Source organism: Caloenas nicobarica, chromosome 1 (genome assembly GCF_036013445.1).
Source record: "Caloenas nicobarica isolate bCalNic1 chromosome 1, bCalNic1.hap1, whole genome shotgun sequence".
Taxonomy (NCBI): Eukaryota; Metazoa; Chordata; class Aves; order Columbiformes; family Columbidae; genus Caloenas; species Caloenas nicobarica.
Window position 1 is genome coordinate 143,848,427 of NC_088245.1, and position 18,310 is coordinate 143,866,736.

Below are 18,310 nucleotides of genomic sequence, written 5' to 3' on the forward strand. Positions count from 1 at the left end.
AATCTTTGGATGGACTCAGACTGAAGTTTACACTCACTAAAGCTAATAACATGTCATTGTATTGTTTATAGCAAAAAATCAAATTTTCTCATTCTGTTCTAATGGATATGTAGCAGTAGCTGCTGTATCAGTCTTTTGTTCTTTTCCCTTGTTTGGAAAGGCAAAAATAGTTTTAATCAGAGCGTCTTGATAAATTACACAGATTTAGGGCAGAAAAATCCTGCAGTGATTAGAGCTCTAGATAACCCAGGCGTGAATTTACAGATTGAGAATTTATTTTGAAATTTTGTATATTGTGCACTACAAATGACATTAACACACTGTTCTTCAATCTACCCATGCTGCAGCTGTACTCTCCTAGAGGGAGGCTTTTCATAGGTTTAATTTACCTTTTTAATCCAGTATCTTGCTTTGATGTGTGGTACAGGGTAAATATTTCCATTACAAGTGCTATGTCTATGGCGAATAACAAAATAGTTAATGGATAAAGTCTTTCTAATGAACGGTATTCAGTGAGATCAGACATATGGTGAGGAAAGGCCACTCCCCACTCTGCCTCTCTTTCATTCAAAGAAGGAAAAAATCCAGCATGTTTGAAAAGAAAGCAATGCCTTTCAGGCCAGTATGTTTTGGAAGAACCAGAAATTAAGTCTTTCAAAGCAAAAGAAGTATTTCAAAGTTTAAAGCAAAGTTTAGGCAAACATCTAAAACTTCATCTCCTGTTAGTACTGCCCTTTTTTGAGGCAAACGATGATGCATTGAGTGCTGGCAGCGACGCACAAGCTAGTCAGACTCTTTGAACTAAAGATGTCCCAAAATGAGGTACCTCTTCTGCAGAACTGCAGAGGCCACCTCTAACCTATGGGGCTGAGCTCCCTAACCACACCACTGAGAGTCCAACTGCGCTGTAGGCTGCTCAAGAGTGAGCAGTGCTTTTCCCATTTGCAAATAAACCACACAGGCGTAAATGCGTCGGGACTTTAAGGGTGGTGGGGGAGGCAGAGGAGACAGAGGAAGCTTCTCCCAACCCTTGGACCCTCAGTTACCACCTTTTCCTCCTGCCCTGCCCAGCCCACCCTGGGCTAGGATCAGAGATGCTCAGCTCACAAGCAGGCTGATTTGATGCCACTAAAACATACTCAGCCCTGGGGAAGTTTAGAGCTTAATTCAGCATTTTGTGAGTGGAGATGGAGGTTGTCATCACTATCTCAGTGGTCAGGTTGCCGGTGCTGAGAGCCAGCTGCAGGGGCTGCCACTGCTCCCTCCTCCTCATGGCTTTTGCTGCTCTGATCTTCTCCAGGCAAATCAAAGCCCCCCAGCAACAGCTCTGGGCAGGCACCCTTGCTTTTCTTCTTGACAGGAGACAAGTGACATGTAGGAGCCCTTCCCCACATGGCAGAAATCTCAAAAAGAGTCCTTTAAGTTTCATAAGAATACGGAAACATGTTCCTTGTTCCCTGCCCCATGGCTGGTGGGTGCTGCTCCCCAGGAGCATTGCTGGGCTGGGTGCAGCCATCTGGGCAGGCTTTCCTTCCAGACCTCCAGACACAGATGCCAGCACTGGCAATACCTGCAAGGACACATCCAGAAATGGGCTTGCTTGGGCAACCAATAGCACCGTTCCCTTTTCTTGTGCTTCAGTAGTACTTCCCTAGAAATTAGCTAAGGGGAGTTTTACCCAGGGAAGGCTTTTAAAGCTCACCCCCTCCTGTTCTGCAGCCCTTACATTGGGACAACTCAACTCTGGAAGAGAAGGGGACAGGCAGCAGGGGCAGGACCCTCTTCAGCAGCCCCGTTTAAATCATAGCCTGCCTTGTGCTATGCGTGAGCAGTCCTGTTTGGGTTTTTTTTTGTCTTCTCCTTTATGGCTATATAAGTCACCACTCCTCATGCAGTTGCGTAATAGTCTTATGGCAGCTTTAGGACCTGTATATGTGGAAAAGTTCCTCTTCTTAAAAAAAAGCAAAAAAAAAGCCTTCAGTAGAGTTTAGCCTCCAGAAATAGGAAAGAGTTCAAGCTACGTGACTAGACAGCATTATGTGAATCATCTGCAAGTATTCCATGGCCCACAAGCCACAGTTTAGAACTTCTTATGCAGAGCTGACCATAGGAAATACTTACTGAAAATAAAAATATACCAGAGCCTCCATGTTCTGTCCACATCCAGATGGTTCCAGTGTAGTGTGGTGATAGGATTTTTAAGTCAGCAACAATAATAACAGAAAGTACAGATTGCCAGTGCTTCTAGAGTGGTTATTGATTATATATTGTGTATGCCCAACAACTGTTCACAATAACTAGAAGAAAAATCACAATCTAATGTTAGAACTATAATTTTAATGAAGAAGCTATTGGAGCTAAGTTACGTCTCCTAGAAGTTGAGATGATGACCCGAATTACTAGGTTTTACTAATGACACTGCTTTTAAATAACTGTATGACACTGACCAACTAGTAACCTTATCACTCAGAGTGCTTGATGGAGATAATATATATCTAGTTGTGGGTGCATAATTCACCTATCAAATATTGAGAATGACTTGATGTTTGTAAGTCACAATGAGGCATCCGGTTTGAAATACAAAATACAGTTTATTAGTGAATGCCATCAGATCTGTCTACACTTCATTTTTCCCTCAGTCAGATACTTTCTTGATTTCTGTTTGCAGAACAAAGAAACACAGAACACTCTTAAAGGTGAGACAGCCAAATTGTGAATATTTATACTCTCTCTTTTACTAGAACAACTTCGACAGCATAACATAGTGCACTACGGCTTTTTTCTCTTAGCTGGTCAACTGCCAGCTCTGCATTTCAAGTCGACTGCTTTCACTCTTGTTCTGCAAAGCTATGAAACTGAGGAGGATGGCTGGGTGTTCTGAACAACTGGGAAAGAGAAATACTCAAATTTATTTAAAAATAAATTGTGAGCGCTTAATTCAGTGACATACTTTTGATCTATGCAGAGACATACTTTAAAATTATAACCCACAGAATCCTCCTGCTACTCCAATAATCAACTAGCATTTGTTTTATCTTCAGGTGTCACCTAGCAGAAAACCATGGGCAATTTCAAAGGGCATGCCCTACCTGGAAGCTTTTTCCTTCTTTTTGGCTTGTGGTGGTCAGTAAAGTATCCCCTTAAGTACGCCTGTCGAAAAAACAAGAACGCTTGCTACCTTGGTTCCAGGGCAGGATTTCAGCGCCTGGAGTTTATTGAAGGGATCATCAAAGCTGTCTTTGCCTTGATTGGTAAGTGAGGTGGACTTGGGGCGGACAACAAAAAGGCTGTGCCTTTTAACACTTTTAGTTTGTTTTTGTTTTAATTTTGTTCACTGATAAAACATATGTCATTCTGTTTTGGTACACCATGAAGCTAAGAACTAGTGGCGCTACTGCTATTAATTACATATTATAGTTACGACTGTAACATGATTTCCATCCATAGCACTCTTCTGGAGCTTCTTCAAGGTCTCCTGACTACTTCACAGCTGGTCCACCTGCATGTTCATATGCTGTTCGCTACTTCAGAGAGGGAGATAAGACATTTAGGCAAGGGGCTCTCACATACAGACTGGGAGCACCAGACTGTGGGGATGTTGCCTTTCTATTTTGAATCCAGCCAGAGCAGCTGTCAGTAGGCTCCACTGAGTTATTGATAAAATAAATGCAGATTTGTGCAGCCAGCTGGAAGTCTCGAGTTCTTGCTTACATTCCAGCATACTGTATGTTAGCAATTTACCTTTAAAGAGTAAGTAAACTAAACAACAGGGGACTACGGGAGCTCAGCACATGTGGGTCACGAGTTGAAAGGATCTTAATTTTCAGTATTTTTTTATTCTATCTATCTACTCTTCTTTGGATGCTGAGTTGCCTGATGTCTAATCAATGTTCGGGTTGTGCCAAAATATTCTTCCTTCTTTTCCTTCCTCTGTATCAGTTAACATACATCAGCACTGAAGTGTTGTTGTGCATACAGTATATACTTTGATATGCCTAAAAAATTGTCAAAACCTAAATAATAATGTTCATTTTGAGGTATGAGTGGGGACATCTTTCCTACAAATTTCCCAGTCAATGACTAGAGGTAGCTGGGCAGCTAAAACACTAATGTAGTGAGTTTTATTTTGACTCTGAAAGAAAAAGCTATTATTTTAACATCTGGCAATTTCAATTCCAGTCAAAAATGTGAGTAAGAAAGCCTGAAAAGAACAAACACTAGAAGCAGTAGAATAAGTAAAAACTACTGTTTCCATGTAAAGACAACTTAAAGGTAGAAAATCACTGCATTTGCTCTGTAGCATATCTACTTATACAGCAAGATGCTGGCCTGTGTTTTATAAACAATAAAATTAACTTTGATGTCTTTAGAGCACAACGTATTTTAAACCCTTCCCAAGCTTCATTGATCATACAAAGTATCTAAAAGCAGCTTTCCCCTTTCTGGAATACTGCAGCTAGTTAACAAGACACCAAGGGGCCAAGGTAAGGGAAGAGGGGGAGCAGCAATTCAAATTGTAACTCAGTGTATATTCTCATGGGACCTTTAATAGCTCTGCATGGTGGAGAGATTTCTTTTTATGGCTTTATAGTAAAATCTCCTTTGAATTAAGAATTTGAACTCTGCCATTCTGCATAATGCAGGGGACTGAAACAGTAACACTTTCTTTCAGGGACTTTAGCATATGTTATACTCATGTTTGAACCACTGGGAAAGGCAGCTGAAAAATTCAGTCAGAGGTCTACTACAATAGCAATTGTTTAAAAGAAAAAAAGAAGGCAACACAGTATAGGGGTCTCCATTTTCACTGCTGGAAACTGTGAGATGCAAATAATCCCACCAGGAGTGGTGGAGCTGAAGCCTGGTTTTCTCTGGCTCTCTCCTCTCTGGATTATGTGATGGTTAATATATGCTTGAGCTCACTCTTTTGCCTTTCCCTCAGCAAAGCAACTAATTTTCTCTCTCTTTCACACACTGCCTATTTCCTTGAAAATTTATATAAAATTAATACATTTTAAGCCTCTCTGCATTTTCATTTGAATTTGGAGAATATGTTAAAAACTTTACTTGGAATGGCTGAACTGGGAGGAAGGGAGCAAAACATAGGAATCAGCCAGAGCAGTTCTCAGGAAGGCAGAATAAACTCCGAATTAACTGGCATTATGCCGTGTGGGGGTATATTGTTGCCTCTACTGTTTATATAAAGAATTATTATCAGTCTATACCTTAAGCACCAGGACAAAGAATTATACTTCTCCTTTCACGCACAGGAATGGTGGCCGAGCAGTTCGTTCCCGATGGACCTCATCTGAAGCTGTATAATTATGAGGAAAAGCATTGGGACCACCTGATGAACTGGCAACATGCCACCATGTACCTCTTCTATGGCATTTCAGGGTTGGTTGACATCGTGGCACATGGGACCAACACGTTACCAGTGGCCATGGACAGGATGATGCTTTCCTTAGCAGTGTTCATTGAAGGTGAGTTCACCTGTCTCTGCAGAGGTGCAGGTCAGACTTGCAGAAGGGTATCAGCCTTTGGTTTGGGATTCTCAAATCAACCTTAGAGAATGAGCCTATGGGAGCTGAGTGTTTAACTCCCTGACACTCATAAAAAATGATCAGTCTTGGCCCTCCTTGAACCGCTGAGGGTTTGCCTGAACTGCAGCCCGGAACATGATCACAAATTGCAGAGGTATATCTCTGCTCTCCTAACTGGCTCAGACAGCAACATAAATGTTATGAAAATAGCAGCACAAGCCTGTTTTGGATAAGTGCTCAGTAGCCTGGGCATGTGCTTCAATGCATGTACTGCCATGGGATGCAATTTCTTAGCTAAAGCCAGTGTGAGTGCATTTACCTGCACAGCAATCACATGTTGGAATTGCACTCGATTTATATTTTCTGTATGCACAGTATATCTCATAGCTTCCCTCTTGTTATACTGCAGAGATGGATGAACGAGGCGTTTTGTTAACATATTTTAAATGAAAGGTGACAGAGCTGCAGCTTCCCATGCAATCTCCTGGTCTGAGCTCAATAGTGGGAGTATACAGTACATAGGCATCAGTCAAAAAATTACTCTTGGTTCAAATGAGAAGGTGATATTGGCATAACGAGAAATGCTAGCAGTTCACTGTTTTCTAAAAGCAGATATAGGGAGATTACAAGGGAAGATAATATTTTAAACTGATCACTTAATTGATTCCAGGTTTTCTCTTTTGCTACCATCTTCATGGGAGAGCTATGCTGGATGTTCATGTTCATCAGTTATTGCTATTTGCTATCTTTGGAGCTGCTGTTTGCATATTTCTGGAAGTTTTTTTCCGTGGCAGTATTGTGCTAGAGATGTTTCGTACAAGCCTCTGCATATTACAAGGCAGCTGGTTCTGGCAGGTAGGTCACTTTTCTGCCTTAGGAATTTTGTCCTTCACCAAACTTAGTCATTTACCCCTTTACAGATGTTTCATGCGTGATATAATATGCCCGTTAAACACAGACCTCAAAGGGCTCATAGAAAACAATGCATTCTTAATGTCCCTTTAAAGAGACAAAAGTATTTATCATACCTGCTTTACAGATGAAGCAGCCAGTTTACTTCTAGTGTCTTTTATTTGAATCTGTAAAAAAGCCCAGGTGGTATTTTGAGCTCTCCCTTGCAATTGAACATCCCCTCTGATCTCTGTAACATCCTGTTCAAAATTCCTTGCCAAACGGCAGTGATTTTACAGCCTGGCAGTATATGCTGTTCTTTACAAAGGCAGTTTCCCCTGTCAGCTGCTGGAGCAGGGAGTGAATGCCCAGCAGAGTTCTGGACAGGTGAGGCAAAGCACTCATTGATGTTGCGTGAAGAGGAAAGAAGGTCCAAATTATCTTTCATGTTGGCTGCCTCTTTTTACTTTCTAAAAAGCATTTCAACAGTGGCAACTTAGGTTTAAGAAGTATTTGAGCTCCCAATTCTCCTTAAGAGATGGGGTGATATAAAGCATTTGGCTTTTGCCAGTGTTTGGGAAATTGAGCAGAAGAAGTAACAGCCCAAACTTTTCTATTTCAGGGATGTGGCTCCCAAAAGGACTCTTCAAAATGTAGCTGCCATGCCTTCACTTACTTGTGATATTTGATAGCTTACCTTTCTCTCCTGTCAAACAAGAGAGAGAATTAAATGAATTGCTGTAATCTTGTAACAAAGAAATAGGAGCACTAGTGCCGATGTGTGTTTCATCTTATAGCAGAGAACTGAGGTCACTCTAGTGATTTTTCTTTCCAGCATGTCTAGACTGGCTTCCCTTTTTTATATGCTGGCCAGACACGATGAATAAAAATGTTTGCTGTTCCTTAGGAGAACTGGACACTCAGCACCAGATCAAATATTTAAATACTTGCTCTGGCAAGAAGACAGACCTCTGAAATGGCACTATTTTTCTAGAAGTGGACTCCAGAGCCTGGTGCTGCAGCACATTTTTTTATTTTCTTGGTTGTAAACTTTTCTTCAGTGATTTAAGAAGCTTTACATAAGAGGAATTAGATGCAATCATTTATTCTTTGTTGTCTGCCTAATCTAATTTTAGAACAAGTTATTTCTTTAGTTGCAGAGACAATGTGCTTTTTGTTTCAAAGTAAAAAAAAAAATGAAGAACTAAAAATACAAGACATTTAAGTGTGGCTTTTTTCACACCCATGTTAGACTTCAACCGTATGTGTGACTGCAAACCACATACTGGCTGCAGCATGACAAATTTGTAAAAGGTAAAGGAGATTTCTTTCTGCATCATCAACACCCTCATTCATTAAATTCTCTGCATGGACATGCAAAATTCACTCTTCCCCTCCTCCTTCCTCTTCTCTTCCCAGCTCCAAAATTCTCGGCTAAACTGCTGAGCAGTGACTTTGAAGAGCATTAGGCAGTACAGAGAACTGGTGCTTGTCAAGGCAGATCCCAATTTGGGATTACTAGTTTCCCAGCTTATGCATTAATATGAATTTGATCTTTCCCAGCTCTGAGTAAACAAATCAGGTAGATATTTCATATGAGCTTATAGCCTTGCATGAGAAAGCTCAGTTTTAACGCAATTTCAAAACCTGACCTTTTCCCTGGGTGGCCCAGGAGAAATAAACTCATAGCTTGCCTTTATTTATTGATTTATTATTCTTCTTCTGAACCACATAATGCATTCCAAGATGCTGCTGGTAAGAAGTGAGTCAGTGCAAATTGGTGAGCAGGTTTTCTGGTTGGTGATGTGCTTGCAGTTCAGGCCATACGTGGCTGAGCACCAGCCTCTTTCCTTACAGTATGTAAGTGGGATCACTGCGGGACTTGCTGGACTGGCTCAATAATTTGCGAGCAGGGGGTCTCTGGGACTGGCTCTGCATCTTCAAAGGCATTTCTGCACAAAACTGTGTAAACTGATCCATCACATCTAAGTGTGACTGCAAAATTATTAAAAATAATAAAAATAATAATCATCACAGAAATAATCAGCACTTTAAGAAAAGTAAATGTCCGCATTGTGATGGGTAGCATAATACATGATATGGCATAGGGTATACATCAAATCACATTTGCTAAATATCTTCTACTTTATTACAGATTGGCTTTGTGCTTTATCCTCCAAATGGTAGCCCAGAGTGGAATCAGACAGATCATACTAACATGATGTTCCTGACCATGTGCTATTGCTGGCATTATGCCTTTGCTTTTCTTATACTTGCAGTGAATTACACGATCGTCAGCTGGTAAGTTACTTGAAACACTAAAACTTTGGAGATGTGTCTGCTTAGTCTACCCAGATCTTTATTTTAGAAAGGTTTCACTGACGAATCAAAAGGTTTCCACAATAATTAATTGTCTTGCAAGGCAAAACGAAAATAGATATTGTTAATCAATGAAGACAGCATGACTCATTGCTTCAGTAGAAAAAGGAAAAACATTCATAAAGTACAGTTCTGGCGGCGTAATGTTTCTCACATAAAATGGGATCTTTTTGGTAGTCTTCCACATCCATGATTGCAATTAAAAATTACAAATAGGAGAGACCTTTTTTTCCTACAACATCTTGTCTCCCAGTGCTCATGTCTACTTATTCCAAGTGGCTTGGCCAGCAGGCTTCAAGACTGAACTTTGAAGACTTTAACTTCAGGCAGGTTTCATTGCTATCAATTTCCTGCCATCAGAACTGATTTTTTTTTTTTTCACTAGACAGTTTAATCCCTTAATTTCTAAAGACAGCCTTTTTCCTCGCTGCCTAGTGCTAATTCTGACAAAATTCCAACTGCAGTATTTACTTGGTGGTAAAAACAAGCCTGATTCTGCCATGCGTTATCAGCTTCTTCTTGCACCGTCCTAAATATGCTTCCCACCCCTTGCTTTACCCCTTCCACCCTAATAACCCTATTTAATCATGCTTTGGCCATAGGTAGTTCTCGCATCTTGCTTTGCACCAGGGAGGTGCCATTTGTTTTTGAATCTCAGTACAAAAGTCACCGACACTCAAGGCTAGTTAAGTGGTTTGTCATATAAAGCATGGCAACGATGGAGAAGGTGACAGCAATTTTGCATCCCTTCTGATGCTGGGAACAGCGGCTGCTGCAGCGTTAGATGAGGCTCCCCAGACTTACTCTTCTTCACAGCTTTATAGTGCTCTTCCAAGTGAACATAGCTCTCAGTCTTGTGCCTGCACCACTTTGAACTTTCTAGATGTTTCACTGAGGTTTGCTTAAGATGTATGCTCTTAGATGTGTCCATAGGAACAAGCTCTTACAAGCAATACACATAGGTGATATTGTTAAATGCAGCACATACTAATATTATAGTACCTGCTTACATTTTATAGTGGTCACTCGTGCTAATATACAGGTATCTACAACCAAGGCCTGTGGTTAAATTGAAATCATTGAAATCATTATTATTGATAGTTCTTGAAATCACTATCTCCTCTTTACAGTATCTTCCACAGTGGCCCACTACAATCTTCATAAATCAATCATACTAACTCCTCAATGAGATGCAAGAGTTAAATATTTTTTTTTGTAAAAATGGTCAGATAAGCCTCTGAGTCACTATTTGATTTCTAATATGTATGTCCACTCTTTTTTCTCCTGTTCTTTCCAGGGCAGTTCGTTCAAAGGTTAAACAGTCCCAGTCCATGGAAATGGGATTACTGAAAACATCTGAACGAGATCAGGAGTCAGAAGATGAAATTTAGTATGAATATGGCTTGACTAGTTTTCCCGCTCTACCATTAGGCTAATTGATACCTCATTTCTAGATCTGTTTGCCATCTTATTCATACTTTACTGCAACTTGCTATGCAAATATTGTCACCCAAGTACTGTCTACGTCTACAAAGTTACATCTTTATTTGCAGAGAGTAAGACTTGTATTGATTGGCAGTGGTGGAACTACTACCTTGCTTATCACATGTTTCAAAGAAAAACAGACTAATATTAGACATACTTGGACTGGATGAAGTGGTATGATGAAGTCTGTGTGTTTGCCTCATTAAAAGTTAAGCAAAATGTTTTCCAGCTGCTGCTGAATGGATGGTTAAGTTTCCATAATTAGGGTGTCCAAATAAGCGCATTTGTTGACCTGCAAGTAACTTTGCATACATAACTGTGCAGACCTGGAAAACAGGAGAACAAGATAAAAAATCAGTGTCTTGCACCTGTCTTGTACAGCACTTTTGAGTCTCTGCTTGTGGCTTTATGTTAAATGGAAAGAATTACTCACTGTGAACCCGTTCAGCACCTCCCTGAGGAGTGTGTACTGTGTTCACTTCCTCCTGCAGAGACACTACCAAGCTTGTTAGGAGGAGCAAAGAGGTGTATGATGATCAAAAGCCACTGAAGTTATTAATTCTCGTGCCTAGATAGCTCTGGCTCTTTGCTATCATTTTACTTTGAAAGACAGCAAAGTGACTCTGCTTCTCCTTAGCGCTGGGAGCAACTTCTTTTCCAGAAAGGCTGAGAGGTGTCCAGTGGGGCAGTGCCTGGCCACAAAGCCAGTTTCTTTCCTAAAATTACCTCCTTTCCTTTGGTGGAATTTGGTGGATTTCTGCAGGGTTCATAGCAGACCCGCAACTGGACCCAGCAGCTGAGTCAGGAATGGGTAATGCTGATCTGGAGGCAGGATGAGCTGAGTTTGCAGCCTTTTCCCTGTGTTGCCTCTGCAAGTGCTGGGCAGCCTGCACAGTGCTGCACGGTGAGCTGTGGGAAACATCTTCATAGTAGCTCCATGTTCAGCTACCCACAGCAGTGAGTGAATTTATTAAGAAAAAAAATTAATTATATTTATTTTCTCCACCAAAACTAAGGTCTTGAGACAGGGAAAAGCAGGGCTCAGTGTTACTTGGGATGTGCTCCAACCTCAACAAAAGGGAAATAACTGATACATGGCAAAAGACATCAGAAAATGGTGTTGTATATAAGCACACTGCCCCTAAGGGGTGGACTTTTGAAGCATTGCCCTGTCTCTAAATACGTCTTTTGAAAGACTGGCACGGGCAGCTTGTGGCACAGCAGCACCTATGCTCTGTTTTTCAGAGGACAGAGCATGAGATGCATGCTGGTGGCCATGGGCCATTTCACCTATCCATCAGTGATAAGGTGGTTATGGTAAGGTGGTCATTATGCAAAACAGCCCCTTCCCTTTAGAACATCTTCTAAAAATATTATTTTCTAATTATTTTCAGAAACAGGCTGGTGCAGGACAACAAATTCTGTTCAAATAGTGCCAGTTTGTCGGGTTTGGTGCTGCAGAAGTGTGTTCCTTCTATTATTCAAATATTTCCAGATGCTCCTAAAGGAATGCAGAGCTGGATTCTGGTAGATGAATGAGAGTTATAGAATCTGGTCCATCCACTTTTGAGTTTCCCCTATATTTTTTCAGCGTGAACCAGAAAAACTAGTAGCATAAAATTACTAATTGCAGTAAGCTGATTGCTTAAAAAGATAGGTGAGAAAATAGTTTGTAGCTCAAAGGGATCCCAGGACTCAGAAAAAAAAATAAATTAGAGGCTTTTTCAAAAGCTATTTTACCTTCAGTGCAACACAAATATTCACTTCATTCTTAAGATTTACCTTTTGTCCCCACTTTTTCAAGGAGAGCCTTGCTTAGCTGCACATGCTGTTAATGCTGAATTTGAGACTGCCAGGTTTATGAATGCCTCTCCAAAATCAGTGAGGTCGTTTATTCTGAAGGTGATCTCCAGAAAGTACTTTGCTTCACATAGATGGGAACAATGCAAGTTTCTTCGCTGCTTTTCTTGATAGATATATTTAATACTGTACAAATATTAAGGTGCTGTATCTCGAAACTAAAGGGATAACCTAAGCAGGAAGAAAAGCACGACAAACTGGCTGAGCTTTCATATGTCTTCTTAGAAGACTTCAGTTGGTCATTTTTTTAATTGTTCTAGATCTTTGCCAAGTATTGTGAAGTGACACTTGTAACCAGTTGTCAGATTATCCAGATGAGTATGCTCTGGAAAGCAAGAAAAGCTGGTTCCCACATATTTCTACATTTACAAATGTAAAATGGGAAACTGCTAGCCAAAGATCACCACTTTTCTTAATAACTGTTTGTCCTTCTTCAATGCCTTTCTCTGAGGTGTCTTGGAGATTTTGGCAAACTTTAATGAAGCCTGTGTCAGGACATTCTTGTAAGCTAGGTATTGGTATGACATTTTTGTAGCTCCTTGTCTCATCTTTACAGTGATCCCCCTGTCATCTCTGATTTAATTTATATTTACTCTGCTCTGCAAATCTAAGAGCTGAGTTTCATTACTGTGGTTCCATTAAAATTTGATTCTCTGTTGGCCTAAGCCAGAAAGAAAATACACAGCTTTGCTGAGGAGCTTGCCTGTTAACTCCTGCAGGGACACATTGACCCTATGCAGTGTGTCATTACACCCAGCTATAATCTTAGCTTCATTACGCCACATCACTCTTGTCTCTAAATTGTTGGGATTTTTTTTAAGAGCAGAAATTTTTTTTCCTGTTAACATGGTTGGGGTATAAAGCTTCTACAGTGCTCGGCAGTGAAGATGATGGTTACGTATCAAAAAAACTTGGGAATTATTACAAAAGTCTGTCATGCTAAGCCAAAATCAGTTGACAAAGTGAGCCTCATGGGATTCAATAACCTGAGTGAGCTGTGAATGTGGAGGGTGCTTAGCAAATTCTTCTTTTGAAAAAAGCCTGCTTTTTCAGAAACAAAACCTACCAGTACTAGAATGTGATGGCTGGAAGAGTGGCTGCCTGCTGCAGTTCCTCCTGTGACTGCCTCAGCCTGTTGGCTGTGGTCTGTCCTTACCTGTCTGTCCTTACCTGCCCCTACAGAAGTGGCTGTAGGTCTGTATGTTGGGAGAAAACCTGAGGAGGACTCAGCCTGCTGAGAGGTAACACCTGTATCTCTCTCTGCGTCCCTGCTGTGAATCTCCCATAAATGATCAGAGAACTGGATGAATAAGCCCATCAGACACATCTGCTGGTTTAGGTGCAACCATGCTTAGCAAAGATGCCTTTAAAGAAGCCCAACCTGGAGGCTAATACATTCTGTGATACAGAACTTCTCACTGTGACACAGGCTTCTTACAAAATCTCTCACTTCACATAAGAGAAGATGGCATTGCATTATTAAGCTTGAAGAAATGCAAGGAAAATCAGATCCTGAAGACTCAAAGAAACAGTAGTCTTTTCAATGTAATTGTTAATACTTACAGTACACGTACAGTGAGTGTCACAAAGGGATTTTGTGCCTGATGTATTTTTGGTGCCACAAAAGAAAGAAACACCCCATTCCAGGGTGGGTTTTTGCTACGCAGAACACCTGACCTGTTCTTCTCAAGCATTGTTCAAAAGAGATGCCCAAGAGCTTAAGTAAGGTACTTACTACAACGAAAAAGGTGCAAGCTTCGGCATTTCACTAGCAACAGATTTTGCTTGAGTTGAATGAGTGGAAGGAAGTCTGACAAGTTTACAAACGCCCGTCAGAAAAAGGTAGAAAATTTGAATTACTGTTAAATATTGGTGCCTTTGAAAAACTGTATGGTAGTTTATAATAGACAAGACATGCCATTAATTTTATTTAAATAAAATTGATTTATTCATAGAAGATGTCTGTAATGTTTTCAGGGGAAAAAGAGTAACCATTTGTGGGGCAGGATAGGGTGGGATAGACATGTTACTCTCATAGCCCACCCAGACATTTGAATGAGTTACACTCAAATTCAGGAAAGGTCAGTGCTGCCTTGTCAAATTCCCTTGATTCTACGATTTAATTGTCATTTACAACACAGGTGAAAACAACTGTTTTTGAGGTCTGGGCAGTAGTGCTTTACAGATCCACAAATTCAAATGCTATGGAAAAAGGAAGTCCCAGATTTGGATCTGGTCTCCAGTGTCATACAAGCCAAGTAAAGAGAACAGCATGAATGGGATCTTTCTGTTTTGGCAAGCTTAATAATAAAAATATTTAAGATTTTGTTTGACTTTGCACCCTTTTTCCTTTAAAGGAAAAAACAAAAACCTTTGTCTCCTATAAGATGAAAATGCATTCTAAATGAAAAAACTGTAATACTTGAAGAAATGTTGGCAATTACAGATTTTGTCCTTTTCGTATTTTTCAGCAGTTTCTAAAATTAAAACTAGAGATCATACTGGACAAAAGTAGCAAATAATTTTGGCTACTCTCAGACTGCATTTTGGAGATAAACTGATTATTCATTAAAGATTACAGTCCTATGGCTTGCTTTTTTCATTCCAAGGATTTGATACCACTTTGCTACATATTTGACAGAGAGTGGTTTTCTTTGTCAGCTATGGAGAACTTTGGGTGGGATGCACTTACCTGTACATGAGAAAACTTCTAAATTTCTCCTGGACCAGGTAAGAGAGAGGTCAGAACTTCCTAATTTCCCATGTCATATGTTTGCTCACAAATCTGAAAGAGTCGCATAAGACTTCTGAAAACTACCATCCAGAAACTTTTAAAATCTAGGAGTAGCTTTAAATAAACCAACTGGGAAACCAACCAGTTTGCATCAGAAAAGTGAGTGTACCAATGTCACTCTATCCCCTGGTGTTGGGGCTGGGCTCAGCCATCCCCAACCACATTGCCAGTGCGACTGCTTACTCTTATGGTTGACTTCAAGGAAAAACCAGTGACAGGCTGCATGTCCCATCCCATTTGGGAAATTGTGTAAAGTGCACATGTTGGCGTTGGCTCTGTATAAGACGGACCAGTTTCAGTGTGTGGCAGAAGCTTGTCTCACCTTAAGCCTCATGGTTGGCTCCATTGGAGAGGAGTCAGAGCGTGGCATTTGGAGGCCCCTCACAGGAAACTAAGTTCAACGGTGCTCTCCAGCATTGTGCCTTGTGTGCTCCAAGTAAATTCAGCAGTGCAAAGCACTTTAGTCCTACAGGTTCATTCATCAATAGACAGAGGCACTAAAACACTTTGGTGTATCTCATACCTTAATGCCCTCCTCCCACATGGTTCAGTTCCTCTGAACTACAGCAGCAGGGGTAGGACTTACTGGTACAGAAATCAGTGGAAGAAGACAGAACAGCTTTTTATCCAAAATGTCCTTTAACATGTGCAGCAGTGGAAGGAAGCCTGACTCCCGAGGACTGCACAACAACAGCGCATCTGTTAAAAGGGAGAAAGATGGCTGGAAAACTCCTGGTCACTTGCCTTTAAAATCTATTTTAAGTAAAATATGTACTTGCTCGAAATATGTGAGAGTAAAAAGCCTAGTATTTGTCAAATAAGGCATAACTAGTCCTCAGGCGACTTTTTCAGAATAGTAATTTCTAACACCTCACTATGTAATTGTTGCAGTTCATAGATTTTTGTATTTGATTCACTTCTTAGAATAAAAATACATTTTAAAATAGCTGAAAAACAGAATTATAAATACTACAGCATACTTTGCAATTTGATTCAGAAAAAAAAGCTCTTGCACATAGACCACTGCCATTTAATGACAAAATTTTCTGCAGCGGATGGTACCTAAGAGGTCAACGTCACAGTAAGGGCATGAAATTGGAGCAGAAGTGGTTAAGTGTACATACTGTGGTTACCAGCCATTGCCTCCCTGAGGAGGAGAAAGAAGAAATGGAAAACAGACTGCAGATCTATCCAACTGAGTAGCAATTAAGCAACTAGAAATCATTCCCAGCGCTCTAAGACTACAGGAAGGGAAGCTGTGTTCATGGTATACGGCATTCCAGTCTGCCTCCAGCATTACTTACCAGGCACAAGGTTCACAGACACACTCCAGGATTTTTATGGCTCCTTTGCAGCAGCCCCAGAAACAGTTGTGCTGATTCCCTGCCCCTCACAGGAATGACAGCAGGAGTGAAACCTTGCATTGCTTTGCTGGAATTTTACCAGTTTGTAACTCCAGCTCAGCCAGATGCAGCTGACACATAAAAAATGTCAAAGATGGTGTTTGCTGATGGCATAGCAAAACAAAAAAACCCAAACAAAACAAACAAAAGAAAGGAAATAAAAGTCATCTGGTGCTAATTAAAGCTCAAAAGAAATGGAGGAAAGTAGAAGAAACATGTCAGTCACTCAAGAACAGCTTAGTCTCCCTGCAGCTGCATCACATACACAAATTTGCAAGTCATAAGGTTTTATTTCAATTTGATTATTCTATTATATAAACATAGAATTATAGAATAGTTTGGGTGGGAAGGTCATTTAACTTTTAAATGTCATTTACCATGGTTTAATATTTTCATAAATAAAAGTGTATGATCCTTTAGGATGTATATATTGATTTGTTTTGGTTTTGCCATCTGGTTCCTTAAGCAATTTTTTTTCTTTAAAGTTTATATAAAATATTCATGCGAAGTTAGAAGTCCCCAATTGTTTTTGCTCACAATCCTACTTCCACTTCCCAGTTAACAAACTGTCTTCCATTTGCAAACCTGGGCTTGCAACCCAAGGCTTTGGACTCACAGTATTTTATATATCTAAACACAACATCCTGCTCAAAGACGTGCATGACGATATTAGCTATGCAAAGCAGTGAAGCAGGGATGTTATGTCCAGGGAACAGAAAGGGCAATGTCAGTAATCATGAGATTTAATTCTTATTTCTTTCCTACTTTGTCATTTAAGAATCCCTGTAAGTAAGCAAAGTCCCTGCTATTATCCAGTAATATTCCTACTAGCAAAGGACACCAGACCTGAGATTCAGAAGCTGGGTGTGCTTTTAATACACTGTAAATGTCTGACTTGATGCTTCATTGGATGTAGCTTGACTTAATGTTGCTGAACCAGTCTGTGACTCAGTTTCCCCATCTGTAAGTTCTAGTCTGTCCAAATCGCGCTTGGTTCTGCTTTGCTCTGCACAAGCCCTGTGCAGGGACGTGTATCTTCCTGTGTGTCTCTTAGACATATTTTTAAAGTCTTGGCCCTTCTAACCCCAGAAAAGCAAACATTTAACTGCTTATGGAAAGAGGCTGTAAAGTAATTTACATGTGCAAGGGTACTAAGCATTCTTTGTGAGTCGGACAAGGAGGAGGCTGAGCACCGCAGCGGTTCACCGTTCAACAGCAGTGAGATATCTGGGCCACGCAGCCGCCAGGCTGCCAGGGCTCACCTGGGCAACTCTGCAAATGCTTCCTAGCCCGTGGGCCAGCGGGGCAGTGGGATGCACCCCGGGCCAGCCTTGGACTGTCCCACCCAGCCTACACCCATGGCTGCTCTCACTGGGCAAAGGGGGCACCCCTGCTACCCTGCCCCACGGAGCCCCACTTCTGCCCCTCTGATGAAGAGAGCCTGCCAGTGCCTGTGCAACCCCCCTGGAGAGGATTTGCAGTTTGGCATTTTATTGAGTTAAAAGGCTCAAACAGCCCCTCCATGACAGGGAGACGGCTGTTTTCTCCCACCATCAAGCTCCCTCCCACCCGCCGGCTTTGTGCCACAGTCCCCGCGCCTTCCTCATGCCCCTGTGCTGATCCCAGCACAGACGGTCTTTTTCCTTCTCTGTTTTCCAAGCTAATGACAGTAACATGGAGAAGGGAAAGATCTATGACAACAGACACACTCGTAACCCAACAGCTACCACGGGCAGATCCCCAGCCAGACAGAGCTGCGCCCAAGGGACAGCAAACAGCCCTGTCCCACCTGTCCCATTATCAGTCACTGGTGTGGCAGCACAGCCTGTCTTTAACTAAAATTTCTGCGAACAGATTGTTAAGACATTTGGCTATCTGAAAAGTCACGTTAATGATTTTGGAGCTCTCATTTGTAAATGTAATCTTAATTATTTCCGCATTTCCTCAGTCTTTCC

At 41.0% G+C, this 18,310-nt stretch overlaps 1 protein-coding gene across 2 annotated transcripts in view; it reads left to right on the plus strand.

Annotated features, from left to right (window-relative positions):
- The window catches only part of TMEM45A (transmembrane protein 45A), a 29,331-nt gene extending 14,654 nt beyond the window's left edge, over window positions 1-14,677 (plus strand). For both annotated transcript variants that reach the window (XM_065658392.1, XM_065658391.1), the window contains exons 2-6: window positions 3,042-3,251; window positions 5,271-5,483; window positions 6,214-6,398; window positions 8,590-8,735; window positions 10,111-14,677. In XM_065658392.1, coding sequence (XP_065514464.1) covers window positions 3,062-3,251; window positions 5,271-5,483; window positions 6,214-6,398; window positions 8,590-8,735; window positions 10,111-10,204 — 828 coding nt within the window. In that variant the 5' untranslated portion in view covers window positions 3,042-3,061 and the 3' untranslated portion in view covers window positions 10,205-14,677. The remainder of the gene's footprint in view (window positions 1-3,041; window positions 3,252-5,270; window positions 5,484-6,213; window positions 6,399-8,589; window positions 8,736-10,110) is intronic.
- The last annotated feature ends 3,633 nt before the right edge of the window (window positions 14,678-18,310 follow it).